At 52.8% G+C, this 14,413-nt stretch overlaps 2 protein-coding genes across 2 annotated transcripts in view; both read left to right on the top strand.

The window, feature by feature from the left end:
• Positions 1–13,275, top strand: part of NLRP1 (NLR family pyrin domain containing 1) — a 169,037-nt gene extending 155,762 nt beyond the window's left edge. The window contains 11 exon segments of the mRNA XM_060082798.1: positions 643–813; positions 1,391–1,561; positions 3,334–3,420; positions 5,724–5,812; positions 6,294–6,522; positions 7,805–8,019; positions 10,518–10,639; positions 10,642–10,782; positions 11,312–11,437; positions 12,507–12,701; positions 13,132–13,275. Coding sequence (XP_059938781.1) covers positions 643–813; positions 1,391–1,561; positions 3,334–3,420; positions 5,724–5,812; positions 6,294–6,522; positions 7,805–8,019; positions 10,518–10,639; positions 10,642–10,782; positions 11,312–11,437; positions 12,507–12,701; positions 13,132–13,275 — 1,690 coding nt within the window.
• A 121-nt stretch (positions 13,276–13,396) lies between these two features.
• On the top strand, positions 13,397–14,315 carry LOC132478795 (uncharacterized). The gene has a single exon (XM_060082216.1). The coding sequence runs from the start codon at positions 13,452–13,454 to the stop codon at positions 13,815–13,817; it is 366 nt and encodes a 121-aa protein (XP_059938199.1). The 5' UTR covers positions 13,397–13,451; the 3' UTR covers positions 13,818–14,315.
• The last annotated feature ends 98 nt before the right edge of the window (positions 14,316–14,413 follow it).

The following is a 14,413-nucleotide window of genomic DNA, read 5'->3' as shown; positions in this document are numbered from 1 at the left end:
GGCTTAGTTGCTCTGCGGCATGTGGGATCTTCTCGGACCAGGGATCGAACCCATGTCCCCTGCACTGGCAGGTGGATTCTTAACCAGTGAGCCACCAGGGAAGTCCCTGGGTGTGCAATTTTAAATAGGGAGGGTGGTGAGGCAAGATTCCACCAAGGTGACTTTTGAGCAAAGACCTGAAGCAGGTGAGGGAACAAGCCATGAGATATCAGGTACAAAGCTTGTTCCAGGCAGAAGAAACAGCAGGTGCAAAGAACTTGAGGTGGGACCGTGCCTGGAGTGTTTAAGGAACAGCGAGTCCCATGAAGATGCAGCTAAAAGTGATGTGAGATGAGGACAGAGATGACAAGGAGCCAGATCTCCAGTGTCTCACAGGCAGGGACCAGGACCTTGAATTCACCTCTGATGACCTGGGAAAACACGGGAGGATTTTGATCAAAAGAGATCCGAAAACTGACTTATTTGTTTCTACGTCTATCCCCCAGTGCCTGTGCATTTCTGGGGGCTGGGGGCTGAGGGGTCTTACTGACCTCCGCCTGGCCCACAGGGCTGGCCCCGAGTAGACGCTCAACGGGTGCTTGTGGGTGCTTGTGGAATCAACAGGTAACTAAACTCAAGGCCACGGGCATGTGTCTCCCATAGGTTGGCCGGCTGCGACCTCACAGCTGAAGGCTGCAAGGACCTTGCCTCTGGGCTGAGCGCCAGCCAAACCCTAGTGGAGCTAGAATTGAGCTTCAGCATGCTCCTGGACACTGGAGCTGAGCACCTTTGCCAGGGCCTGAGACAGCCAGGCTGCAAGCTGTGGCGACTGTTGTAATTGCTCCTCGTTGGCACCACTTTGTGGGGTGCGCACGGGGAGGTAGAGGGAGCTGCCCTACCACCATGGGACAGAGAGAAGGTGGAGGTTCACAGGGGCCACGAGAGCTTCCCGCTGAAGCCCTCACAATCCTCCTCGACTTTTGTTCTTATATCAGAAGCTCGCTCTCCTTTCATCCTGTATTGTAGATGCCCTTAATGTTGAAACCCACCAAAGCATCCTATGTCAGGTAACTCTGGGCAATTGGCAGGGCTGATGCAGCTAAGAATGAGATCCAGGCATACTAGTGGAACACTGGGTAAATTAATCATATAAGGTTGATAGGGTGAGTGGGCAGGATTCCCGGGAATCACACAGGAGTGAAAAAGGGAGTTCGCCTGTATCCTGAGCGGCTCCTTGGCTGCAAGAGGAAAATTTAAATCTCCCAGGTTCCTGCAAGCCCATCAGGTCTTTATCTCCCTTTAACGTCACCCCAGAACCCCCAAAGGGCCATGGGTACTAGAAAGGGGAACCAGACCCCAGGTACCCCGAGGAAAGGGCCTGACTGAGGGCCCATATGTGTCTCCCCTGCAGGCTGGTCAGCTGCGGCCTCACGTCCGGCTGCTGCCAGGTCCTGGCCTCTGTGCTCGGGTCCAGCCCCAGCCTGACCGAGCTAGACCTGTAGCAGAACAACCTGGATGACCTCGGCATGAGGCTGCTCTGTGAAGGACTCAGACAGCCTACCTGCCAACTCACACTACTGTGGTGAGGCCCTGTGGGTCCCTTCCGGTCAGAGGGCAGGGAATGGGGGTGAGGGTAGCAAGGGATGCAAGTGCTGTGGAATGGGACAGGGGAAGGGAAAGGGAAAGATAAATGCATGGCCAGCCTGGGTTCCTTGCCAGCTCTGCCACTTACTTAGGCCGTGTGACTCGGGCGGCTCTTCATCTGAGACTTGATTTCTTCATGTGTCTGATGGGACTGTCATGTCCACTTCATAGACTATAATGGAACAAGATACACATAAACGCTAGGACAGGGCTCAGACAGAAACGGGCTCAGAGCACCAGAGACCTGCATGGCTGAAGAGCAGCAAGCGCCCAGCCCTCATTTCCACCCTGCAGGCCCCGAGGCTGATGCTCTGCTCTGAGCACCACTCCCCACGCTGCCTCCCAGCCACTTCCTCTCTCCTTCACCTCCCGACAAGCCCACTGGCTGTTCCCGGCTGAACCCTTCCCTGCAGCTCCCGGCTGAGGCCCTGTCACACACTCAGAGACCTGACAGGCTCCAGACCCTCCACGTCCCACCCCCTCTGGTCCTACCCTCGAGCTCTAGTGGGCCTTCAGAGGGGTCTGCAGAGCCTGGGCCCTGGCCGTCCTCAGCCAGGCCTCCCTCGTGGGCTCTCAGGCTGAAGGAGTCGTCAGGGCAAGAGAGCAGGGGAAACAGTCTGCAGGTCTCCCAAAGTTGATTCCAGCCATACACACCAGGGGAGTACCAGGCCATTCCCCACCAAGGATTTCTGGCTCCATGATGCAAGCCTCTCCAGACCTTGGCCTTTGCGGGCAGAGCTGGATTCATGGCCCAGCTCACCGGTTACTGGTCTGGGTTGCCTCAGAGCAGCCCACTCTCGGTCGTCCTGCGAAGGTTTCTGCTTCCTTCCTCTCAGAGCCCCAGGACCGACTGGGAGGGATAACCATCTACGTGGGGGGCTCCATCCCCTCCCTAGGGGACACTAGCTCTGATAGCAGCAATGAGTGAAGTGTGCAGCGCCCTTTACAGTGTGCAGGGTCTTTACCCCTGCCTTGTCCATGGGCTCACAACAGGCAGACCAGGTCCACCTGTGTTAGAGGTGAGGCCACGGAGGCCCAGCGAGGGCAACAGCTGTCCCTGATCTGATGGAAAACCCAGAACACAAGGCCTATGAGAATGGAAACCGGGCACTCTCTTCCCAGCAAAACTTCTAGCCTATGGGCAGGAAGCCCCAGGACCTACCCCTGGGTGGTCATTTTGAGGCCATGGAGAATAAGTGTTCTGTGGTGGATGCTGTGAGGCGCTACCCAGATGCCCTCCGGGAATGAAGATGTAACCCCGAGTCACTGGGAATGCTACTGGCAGCAGCTACCGGGATGGCCTCTGCCAGCAAGGGCCACCTCACCCAAGGTCACGTCCCCTTCCTGGTGTGGCCTGCATCCAATGCCTGACTGGCGTTGGGATATAAAGACCCAGCCCCTCCTCCCAATTTGGGAGAGCTTTGAGGGGTCATCCTGACTTCAGAGCCCCCTGTAGAGCCGGCTGAGGTCTCCATTGAGACTGCATTACAGCCCAAGTTCTCCACCTGCCCAGACCTGCTTCCCTCCTTCCCTCGTCCTGGTGTTGACCCAGTGCGCCTCACTTTACTTTCCATCTCAGAGCCTGATTCCCAGGGAACCCAATCTGTGACAGGTTCCAGTAGGAGGTGGCAGATTCCACAACTGTGAGCCCCGAGGACCTCGGGATCGCATGGGGGTCCCGGCCGAACCAGGCTTCCTTTGTGCTTGCAGGCTGGATCAGACCCAGCTGAGCGAGGAGGTGACAGAGGTGCTGAGGGTCCTGATAGAGAAGCCTCAGCTGCTCATCTCCAGGATATGGTAAGGTGGGGACACCCAGAACTCCCACCTGCTGATCGAGGCCCAGCTGAGTCCTTGAGGCTGGTCCAGAGCCAAGAGATGGGGAAAGAAATGTGGGGTGGAGGCAGAGACAGCAGAGCTGGGAAGAAGCCAACAAAGTACAGCAGCCAGAGTGAGGCTTGGTTGTTTGTTTAGTGCAAATAGAGTCATGCAACTCTTCTGCTTAAACCATTCCGTGAGATGAAAAAGATGAACAAATGGAAGAAAGTGAATGGGTGCGTGGGTGAGATTTGGAACATGGAAAGCAATGACCACCAGGGGGAGACAAAGACAAAGAGAGAGGGCCTTGGCGGGGAAATACCACCCCCATGCCCCCCCATACACCTACACACATATACACACACTCCGGGCTTGAGGGGTAAGCCCCAGGGACGGGAGAGTCCCTCTTCCTCCCCGGGGAACCTGCTGCAGCTCCATGCTTTCCCAGTGTGGTCCATCTCGGCCCGTGACTGCAAAGGTCATCTGTCCCCAGGTTCTTGGGCGCCAGGCCTCGCTGAAAATGGAAAGGAAGGGGCTCCTAGGCTTAGGAGAAGGATCCATTCATCAGAGAACAACATTCCCTGCAGCCCCACAATGTGTTAGGCACACAGCAGTGAACAAAGACCCAACTGCAGGGGCTCAGCCCAGAGGGGAGAGAGACAGGGGCAAGTTATCCCCCCGCCTGTAGAATTACACTCGGGCTCCTGTGAGCACATTGATGGGCCTACTGGACTCTATCCAAAGCAGCTGAGCTGAGCTCTGAACGCTGGGAGGGGTTAGCTGGGCCGAGAAGGGGTCAATTCCTGGCAGAGGTCTTTGTGCCGAGCAAGAGCCTGCTGCCCGATGTGCACAGAAGCCAAGACTAGGACGCCAGCTTTTGAGAAAAGAAAGAGTTTTATTGCTAGGTCAGCCAGCAAGGACACAGGAGGTGAGGCTCTCAAATCTGTCTTCAGGGTGACATTTAAAGGGTTAGAGAAATTTCACACTTGGAAGCTGACTGGCTAGAATCGAATCAGCCACACAAGCTACTCGCGCTGCTGAAGCCAGATTTTCCTTTTTTGAAGGACTTCTTACTCCATAAAGGGCTCCTGTGGCAACATTTCTGTTCTTTGAGTTCCATAGACTGAAGCTTCTTGGTTCTGGGGTCATCCTGGAGACATGGGTTCCCGTCTTGCACATGTGCTGTGCTGTCTCTGTAAAATAACTCAAGGCTGGATTAATCAATCAACATATTTAAGGAGGCAAAACCAGTTTCAGCTGGTCCACGTTTTACTTGCTGTTTCAGTAGAGGCACTGAGCTTAGCTTCTTTGAGGAATAGGAGGCTAGGGACCTGGAGCAGGGCTACTCAAAGTGTGGTCCGCAGACCAGCAGCATCAGCATCACCTGGGCGCTCGGTAGAAATTTCCCCACTCCAGACCTGCTGAGTCAGAATCTCTGGGGTGAATCTGTGTTCTAACCAGCCTCCAGGTGATTTTTTTTTTTTCAGTACGTGGGCCTCTCACTGTTGTGGCCTCTCCCATTGCGCAGCACAGGCTCCGGACGCACAGGCTCAGCAGCCATGGCTCACGGGCCCAGCCACTCTGCAGCATGTGGGATCCTCACGGACCGGGGCATGAACCCGTGTCCCCTGCATTGGCAGGCGGACTCTCAACCACTGCGCCACCAGGGAAGCCCTCCAGGTGATTTTTAACACCAGCTTTAGAACCACTGGTCTAGAGGTAAGTGAGCAGTTGGAGTGGCACTGGTGGGGCTGGGAGCGGGGGCCAGGGGCACAGGACCTGACACCTTTGGGGCCATGTTAAGAACTTTTTATCTTACCCCCCAAAGCAATAGACATTTCAGGGCTTTAGCAGTGAAGTGCTGCCAGATTCACACTTTCAGATCAGCTGCTGAGTGAAAAATGGACCAGAGAGAGCCAAGAGCAAAAGCAAGGAACCCTTTAGGATGATGCAGTGGTTTGAGCCACAGATTCCAGGGCCTGGGACCAGGGTGGAGGCCATGGAGGTGGAGAGAATAGAAAAGAGCTGTTTTGGAGGTGGTGTCAAGGTAATTAATTAAAGTGATCAATCAGCTCTCAGAGTGGCCGAGGGAGAAGTCAGGACGATACCCCAGTTCTGGCATAAACAGCTGGGTGGATGCAGGCCATTTGTGGAGATAGGGACTATGGGAGAAGCCCAATGGGGACCATGAGTTTAAATTCAGATGTGTTGAATTCAAGTCGGGATGTCATGTAGACAGCCCCCAGCATCCTCCCAAGATCTCAGGGAGAATGAATTCTGTCTAGGAAGCCAAGTCTGACGATCCCTGATGAGGGCCCAGGTGGAGGAGGGACGAGTGATATGTCCTCATTCAAGCGGCAGAGACAAGAATCAGGTACTTTGAAGGGGCCAGGCTGGGAGCATCGTGATGTGGGGTTGCAGGAGGGTGGTGGCAGCTGTGAAAGGTCACTCCCTCCAACCCCCTGCCTCTGGAGTGGGACAGGGCAGGATACCCACCTAGGAGAGACTGCGAGATCTTCTACTTCCAGAACCTTGCAGGATTTCTGCTTCCCTCTCTCCCAGCCATGGGGGCTGGGGCTGCCCCTCTCCTGAACATCTATAGCATGTCTCAGACTCTGAACCGGAGCCCAGTCTTCCAAGGTCCGCTCTGGGCTTCGGAGGCCTGGGAATCACCTCTCCATCTCTGCCCATCCATCTTTTGAGCCATGCTCCTCTTACAAGCTGCCCACCCAGGACATGCTGGGAAGAGCGACACTTCTGGGAAGTGGGAAAGGGGAGGGAGGAGGGTGGGGGCCAGCTGGGCCTCCTCAGATAGCAGGCAGACCAGTCTTGGGAGTGGGCCCTCCATGGTCTAGCCCCAGGGGGCCGGGGGGGGGCCAGGCAGGAGAATCTAAAGCTGGCCACTGCCCTGTCTGTTCCAGAGGGAAGCTCCCCTCAAGTAGCACAGGTGGAACCCTTCTGTCTGTCGTCTCCTGCCCCTCTGGGGGACCGACACACAGAGTCTCTGGGGACCGAGGATGACTTCTGGGGTCCCACAGGGCCTGTGGCTACCGACGTAGTTGACAAAGAGAGGAGCCTGTACCGGTGAGTGAGGGGGCTCTGCCTGTCCCCCATCCCCATCCTGGGTCCCCACAGGGAGTCTGATCCCCACTCTTGGCCCATTGGGTCCCCCCCAGCCCCCTGCCAAGCCACCATGCAGGGACAGGGCTGAGATACTGGGTTGGTGCTTTTATTATGGAAAAAGAGGTTTTGCTACAAACATTTTTTAAATAGACACAAAAGTAGAGTCCAGGGAACTTCCACGTACCCATTAACCAGCTTCAACAACCATTTTTGCCAAATTTGTTTTAACTATTCACTTGCCCCCCCTTTTTGTTGTTACAGTATTTTAAATCCAAGGCATTGGGTGATTTTATCCTTAAATATTTTGTGATACATTTCAAAAAGTACAAATAAAGACCTTTTCTTCCATAACCACAATGCCATTTTCACATCTCACAAAATTTACAATAAGCCTTTTGTATCATCTAATACCCAATCCATATTCAAATGTGCTCAATTGTCTAAAGTGTGTCTTTGCAGATTATTTGTTGTAAGCACGATCCAAAGCCCACTCATTGTATTTGACTTATGTCTCAAATCTCATCTAAATCTCTTTTCATCTATATGCTCCTGTTTCATTAATATCTACTGTGTGCTAAGTTCCATGCTAGTAACTGGGGGCCCTGAGATGAATAAGACAGCCCTGCCTTCCAGGGTTTACAGTCATAAGTAATAAATTATAACCTTTGTCATGATCTCTCACATAACACATTGCCGTTCACCATCACAGACATTATCACAGCTGAGAGAGACTATCACTCCCAACTTAACATCTACAGAAGCTGACATCTACCATTTACCAGATGGGGAACCTTGGGAAAGTCACTTAAGAACACTGTAAAGTGTTGTTTTCAGCTCCAAGGGTTTATCATTAATATTACCATGAAGATTGTTATTAATTATTGGCAAATAACCCTTTAAAAACAAGAACACTTTCCTATTTCATTATCATCATCATCATTACAGAAACAGCCAACCACCCCTAGGCATGTATTAAGCTATCCAGCTGCATTAGGTCACTGATTACTCATGACTGTACCCTAGTTACAGATGGGGAAACTGAGGTTAGGGGGGTTCAGTATCATGCTCAGGGATCCACAGTCAGAGAGCAGAGAAGTCAGTATTCAAACCCAAATCCATTTGACTTCAACGTCTGGGCTTAGGGCCACTCTACAGGATCCGTAGTGCCTGGCACAGGATCTGGTAGATGCTCAGTGAATTTGTATGGAGTAATTCAGTGTCCACTTCTTCCCATTTTTCCCAGAGTTCACTTCCCCGTGGCCGGCTTCTGCCACTGGCCCAACACTGGTCTCCGCTTTGTGGTGAGAGGGCCAGTGACCACTGAAATTGAATTCTGTGCCTGGGACCAGTTCCTGAACAGGACATTCCCACAGCACAGCTGGATGGTTGCAGGGCCTCTGTATGACATCAAGGCTGAGCCAGGAGCCGTGTACCTCCCTCACTTTGTGGCCCTCCAAGGTAAGCAAGAGGAAGGTGCGGAAGCAAGGTGCTGGTGGTAAGAATGGGCCTGAATGGGGCTTTGGATGGTAATGTCCTGAGGGAGGAGCTTGTGGCTTCCTTAGGGAGCCTGAGAGAGGGTTGCAGAAATGGAGACAGCTTTTCTCTCATTCCACGGTGCTCTGGGCATATCTTTCTGAAGCACTTTTGTCCCCAGGCTCATAATTATTTTTGCCTGAATTACTTGAAAGTTTCCCTAAATAGAAAGTACAATAAAAACTAGCATTTATTAAGTTTTCTTTACATAGATTGGAAACATTATATACTCAGTTGAGATTTTCAAAAAGATTTTTCAAAGATAGGACTATTTATAAAGTAAGGCTAAGTGAACTAATTGAGGCTAAGTGAACTAATTGAGGCTAAGTGAACTAACAAGGAATGTTGGGGACCCTGGAGACTAATGACAAATGGGAAGCCACTGCTTCTCCTACAGGCAGGGAGAAGAAGCAGTGTCACCAGACTCCATTTGCAAGATGGAGCCATGAAAGAGGGGCTTTCCAGAAGGAGATGTAGTCATAAAGGGTAACGTAGTTACCTCTCTCACCTCCAAAGACTTCCCACAGAGAAAGTTCCAAGAAATATAAGCTCACAGTCAAAAATTACAAACAGTCAACAAGACACCATAAATGAGAACCAGCAGAAACATAGGTACCAGAACTGGTCCCATTAAATAAATAAGTAAATAAAATTTAAAAAAAATTTTTTAATAAAATAAGAATGGGTCCCAGGACTTCCCTGGTGGTGCAGTGGTTAAGAATCCGCCTGCCAGTGCAGGGGACACAGATTCGATATCTGGTCCAGGAAGATCCCGCATGCTGCGGAGCAGGTAAGCCCATGCACCACAGCTACAGAGCCTGCGCTCTAGAGCCCGCGAGCCACAACTACTGAGCCCGCATGCCGCAACTACTGAAGCCCACGCACCTACAGCCCGTGCTCCACAACAAGAGAAGCCACTGCAATGAGAAGCCCGCGCACCACAAGGAAGAGTAGCCCCGCTCGCCGCAACTAGAGAAAGCCTGCACAGCAACAAAGACCCAACGCAGCCAAAAATAAATAAAATAAAATAAAATAATCTATAAATAAATAAATAAATAAATAAATAAAAAAGAATTGGTCCCATAAAGACTTCAGACATTTTGTGTTATCAGAAACAGAACACAAAATACGTATGTTTCATTTGCTTAAAGAAATAGTCTAGGGGAAAAAGCAATAAACCATTAAAAATGATAAGTCAAATTTGGTAACAAGCTAATTAAAGAAAATAGGAAAACATAAAGAAAAAAAAAGATTAAGTGACAGGGAGGATACCATGAGCAGGCCTAACATACATCTAATCAGAATTCTAGAAGGATATGGTAGAGAGAATGGAGAAGATGAAATAGTCAAAGAGAGAACTGCCAAGATATGTCTAGATTGCTAAAAGATGTGACTTCTCAGAATGAGAAATCCAAAAAATCCACGGGCTATGACAGAAACATGAAAAGGTGTTGCTTCAAAGAAAAACTAGTGGAAAAGGGAAAGATGGTAATTATAGTTGTATTTGGTGAATTCTTCAGCATTTTTTCAGATGGTATACACCACTGTGGTATTATTTTCACACACACAAAAAGCAGTTAATACTCTCTGCATGGCCCCTTCTGGGATTAACATCAGTCAGCAATGTTCTGATTGGTGCCCATGCAGCCTAAGGGCCTTGTCTGTTTTGCTGGATGTCCCTCTGCTGCCCAGAAACCATTGCATTGCAGCAGTTGCCAAGCAACTCAGGGATGGAGCTAGGACTCCTGACCTCTAGGCCTGTGTCTCTTCCACTACCAACCTTCATCCCTCAAACTCTCTCTTCATCTCAGGCTCATCAATGTCCACGCCTGGTCAGATGTCTTGGCTGCAAATCAACTCTGGCTGATTTAGGCAGAAAAGGAATATATAGGAAGATTCTTGAGTAGCTTGTAGACTTAACAAAAGGTTAGGCAACAAGTCTTTAAAAAAAAAAATGGCAGTGACCAAAGGATGCTAGAAACCAAGAACATAGCCAAGGTTACACCAAGAAAAATAGGAAGAGACCTGTGCTGCAGGCACAAGGGTATATACTACCCTTAGCCTCTCCATTTCCTCACTGCCCCTTCCTTCTCCTTGACCTCCACCTGCCTGGAGTCAAACCTGTCAGCATCACTCAATGGCCCTCACAGTTACAAAATCCATACCAGCCAGGTAACCATGGGGTCAATAGCTTTCCCAGCTCCAGGGCCAGGGACTGGGCCTCTGTATGGGTTTGGCTAAAGGGAGTTTCTGCAGTGCTCCCACCCTAGAGACAGTATTGCCCAAAGTCCCCGCATGATGGCTTCCCTGGCTGGGTCCTCCAGGAAGGCCACTGGGCCTGCACCTGGGGACATCACTCCCCCAGCCAAGCCAGACTCAGTGAGGGCACTAAGTCCTTGCCTCTTGAATGCTTTCTTTGACAGGGAACTACGTGGACATCCCCCTGTTCCAAGTGGCCCACTTCAAAGAAGAGGGGATGCTCTTGGAGAAGCCAGCCAGGGTGGCGCCATATTACACCGTCCTGGAAAACCCCAGCTTCTTGCCCATATGGGAGTTCTACTGAGGGTGGTCCACGCTGCTCTGCGCTTCATTCCCATCACTTCCACCGTGTGGCTCTACCATCACCTCCATCCTGAAGAAGTCACCTTCCGCCTCTACCTGATCCCCAGTGACTGCTCCATTCAGAAGGTGGCAGTAAGAGCCAGAAAGGTCGGGCCAGGGTGGGCTGACAGCAAACAGGAAATGTCACCAGAAAGTCCCCTAGATGGGTCAACTGGGAATAAGGATGGGACTCTTATAAGCAGGAGCCTTGAAGTGGATGAATAATCCTGCCCCTGCTCAGCCATGGTCTGGTCTGGATCCCTAAGGTCTCCTCCAGCTGGCTTTGCTGCTCCATCACTCATCTCTGGACAAGCCTCTTCCCAGGAGTCAAAAGATGAGTGGTCACCATGCTTAGAACTGTCTCCTTTCCCCCATTCCCATGTCTTCTCCAGCAACGCCCTGATTCCCACCCTGAGTATCGCAGAGGCCAAGCATGGGGCTCTCTGTGTAGCAATGCATGGGGGGTGAGGGGTCAGCAGGGGTGGTATAGCCCCCTCCACCAACACAAACACATGGAAGCCCCATCTCACTTTGTTCAGACCAGATTCCATAGGGTGGGATCTCTGGGACGCCAGACATACCTCCTCCCTTGATCCTTGTTCTGTATACTCCTCAGGCCATAGATGATGAAGAAAAGAAGTTCCACTTGGTGCGAATACACAAGCCGCCCCCGCTGACCCTGCTCTCCATGGGCTCCCGCTACGTTGTGTCTGGTTCGGAGAAGCTGGAAATAATGCCGGAGGTGAGCCGCCCAGATGTTTGGCCCTCACCAGGGTCAGAGGTACTGCTTGGGGATACCTGTGGGCAGGTCTCAGAGCTTTCCCAGGGACGAGGTGAACTGGGGTTGGGCAGACATGGAGTGGGATGTAGGGTGAACAGGAATGCTTCAAAGATTGGGAGAAAGGGAGTTAGTTGGCGGGGGTCACATTCAGGATGGGGACAACATTGGGAAGGGTTGGGCTATAGGGTGTTAAGGATCTCCAGTCAAAACCACCATGGGCTTCCCTGGTGGCGCAGTGGTTGAGAGTCCGCCTGCTGATGCAGGGGACACGGGTTCGTGCTCCGGTCTGGGAAGATCCCACATGCCACAGAGCGGCTGGGCCTGTGAGCCATGGCCGCTGAGCCTGCCCGTCCGGAGCCTGTGCTCCGCAACGGGAGAGGCCACAGCAGTGAGAGGCCCGTGTAACGCAAAAAAAAAAAAAAAAAAAAAAAAAAAAACAACCCACCATGAACACACCTGTAGCTGAAGACACTGGGTTTAGGACTCGTTGCAGTGGGAGAACACACACCCTGGGGAACCACGGGGCCTCTCAGTACAAAGGTAGGAAGAACCTATTATAGGATCTGGGCCTTGGTTGGGTAATTTGGGGGAAGGTCTAAGGAAATGAAGGTTTGCTCTAGATTGGGTGTTATCAGAAAACAGGGGCAATGCTATGACTGGGAACCTCAGCAAATCTTATCTCTAGGCAGGGCAGACCCAACAAGGATAAAGCTGTAACTGCTTAAATAGCAGGCACTCATTTAGCAGGGAGGGCGGAGATGGAGGAATAAGGATCTGGGTTAGAATGTGTGAACACTACATTTAAGGATGAGTCCTGACTCACTCATGGGGTACCCAGCTGTGCTTATCCTTCTGAGGATTTGTGGAATATTTAAAGAGCAGTGTCTAAAGGTGGCAATTACTTTCAGTACAGGAGATGGTCAGAGGGTTCCTACGGGGTTGAGCAGGGCCAAGAAGGTGTCAGGTGGAGAAAGACCTTATTCTCAGGATGAATCGTGGCTTCTCACAGGAAGATTCTTTCTCTCTGCAGGAACTAGAGTTCTGCTATCGGAGCCCCAGAGAATCCCAGCTGTTCTCTGAGTTCTGCGTTGGCCATTTGAGGTCAAGGATCAGGTTGCAAATGAGAAACAAGAAAGATGGGACTGTGGTATGGGAAGCCTTGGTGAAACCAGGTAAAGTCAAGTCCAGGGAGCACAAAGGTAGGAGAGAGAAAGTCAATCAAAGTGTATGTGTATGTGTGGGGGCCAGTTTGTATTATCACAGTTTGCTGATGAGAAGAAATATCCCAGGGCTTCCCTGGTGGCACAGTGGTTGAGAGTCCGCTTGCCGATGCAGGGGACGCGGGGTTCCTGCCCCGGTCCGGGAAGATCCCACATGCCACGGAGCAGCTGGGCCCGTGAGTCATGGCCGCTGAGCCTGCGCGTCCGGAGCCTGTGCTCCGCAACGGGAGAGGCCACAACAGTGAGGCTCGCGTACCGCAAAAAAAAAAAAAAGACCCCACAATATTTCTTTTAAAAGGAGAAAAAACTCCTCGGGGAAGCCCCGCGCGGAGCTGGGATCCTGGCCGTCTGCACTTCCGCTTCTTCGGCCCCAAGTCCCCTTTTCACGCCCCTGGGTCCCAGCTCGCACCCCCTCCTTCCTGCGCCCCGCTTCAGGTTGCCATGGAAACGGGGCAGGTTGCACACACACTCCTGAGGCGCCAGCCCTGGAGCGTCCTGGAGATTGAACCTGGACAGCCAGCCTCTGCAACAGGCGGGGGCGCTGAAGCGGGAGCCAGGAGCAAGAGGCGCCTCGACTGAGACAAAAGCTGCGCAGACCCTGCAGAGCCCCCGCCCCCTCCCCGGCTCCGCCCCACGCCGCCCCCTCCCTGGTAGTAGAAATACAGCCGCAGCCCCGCCGCCGCCCACTGCGCCTCGACTCTGCCCGGACCCGATCACCCGGAACAGGCAGACACGCCTCGCCGCGCTTCTCTCCAATGGCTGACCAACTCTTTCAGCGCAAACCCTGGGACCACGAGCAGCTTCGCCCGGACCCCGACTCTGACTCCGAAGGCCTGTTTGACAAACCTCCTCCAGAAGAGACCCCGGCTGTCCGCAGGCCCAAGTCGGCGTGGGCCGCGGGCAGGAAGGCCGGTCGGCGCACTGGTGGGAGGGCGCAGGGGGCCCGCCCTGGGCAGCCCCCCAAGGCCGCGGCGCGCCCCCAGCCCCAGGAGGAGGCGCCTCCACTGCACGAGGGCTGCTATCTCGACCATTTCCCGCACCTCTCCATCTTTATCTACGCGGCCATCGCCTTCTCCATCACCTCCTGCATCTTTACCTATATCCATTTACAGCTTGCCTGATTTGCTGGGGATGGGCTCAGGGCTGAGGGGGGAGGGAAGGGAAAAGAAGGGCTCGGCATCTTGTGTCTCGAGACGCGCCGCACCCCCTTCACCTAGCTTTCGATGCTTCTTTTCTTCTCTGCTTGTCAATACCTTTGTCTAACTGTTCATCAGTAGGAACGTCCAAAGCAGCTACTGCTAATGAAATAAGCACCTGGGGATTAGAGGCGGGAACACAGACTCCAACGTTTAGAATCTCGCGGTGCGATTGAACCCCATTTATAATGAGAATAATGTCCTTGGACCCTACCGCTTTGTGAGGTGGGGGCACGCAGAGGAAACCTGTCATTTTGTGTCTGGGGCGGGCACAGCGAGCCCAACCTTCTGTTCTTTAAGGGATGAGCCAGACCCGGCCCGCCGCCTTCCAGAGAGAGGGCCCCGCGGGGAGGGTCGGCGCCCTGGCCTGGGATAAGCCGAAGCCTTGTGATGCTGCATCGCCCCCGGAAGAGCCAGCAGTGACCCCCGCCACCGAGCTGGCGCAGAGCCCGGAGCGTGGGAACTGGCAGACCTGAGAGCGCAGGACACAGTGAGTTTGTCGGGGTAGCGCGCCACCTGCC

Source organism: Mesoplodon densirostris, chromosome 18 (assembly GCF_025265405.1).
Source record: "Mesoplodon densirostris isolate mMesDen1 chromosome 18, mMesDen1 primary haplotype, whole genome shotgun sequence".
NCBI classification, from domain to species: domain Eukaryota; kingdom Metazoa; phylum Chordata; class Mammalia; order Artiodactyla; family Ziphiidae; genus Mesoplodon; species Mesoplodon densirostris.
The sequence above is the reverse complement of the archived record's forward strand: the minus strand, read 5'-3'. Positions and strand labels throughout refer to the sequence as shown.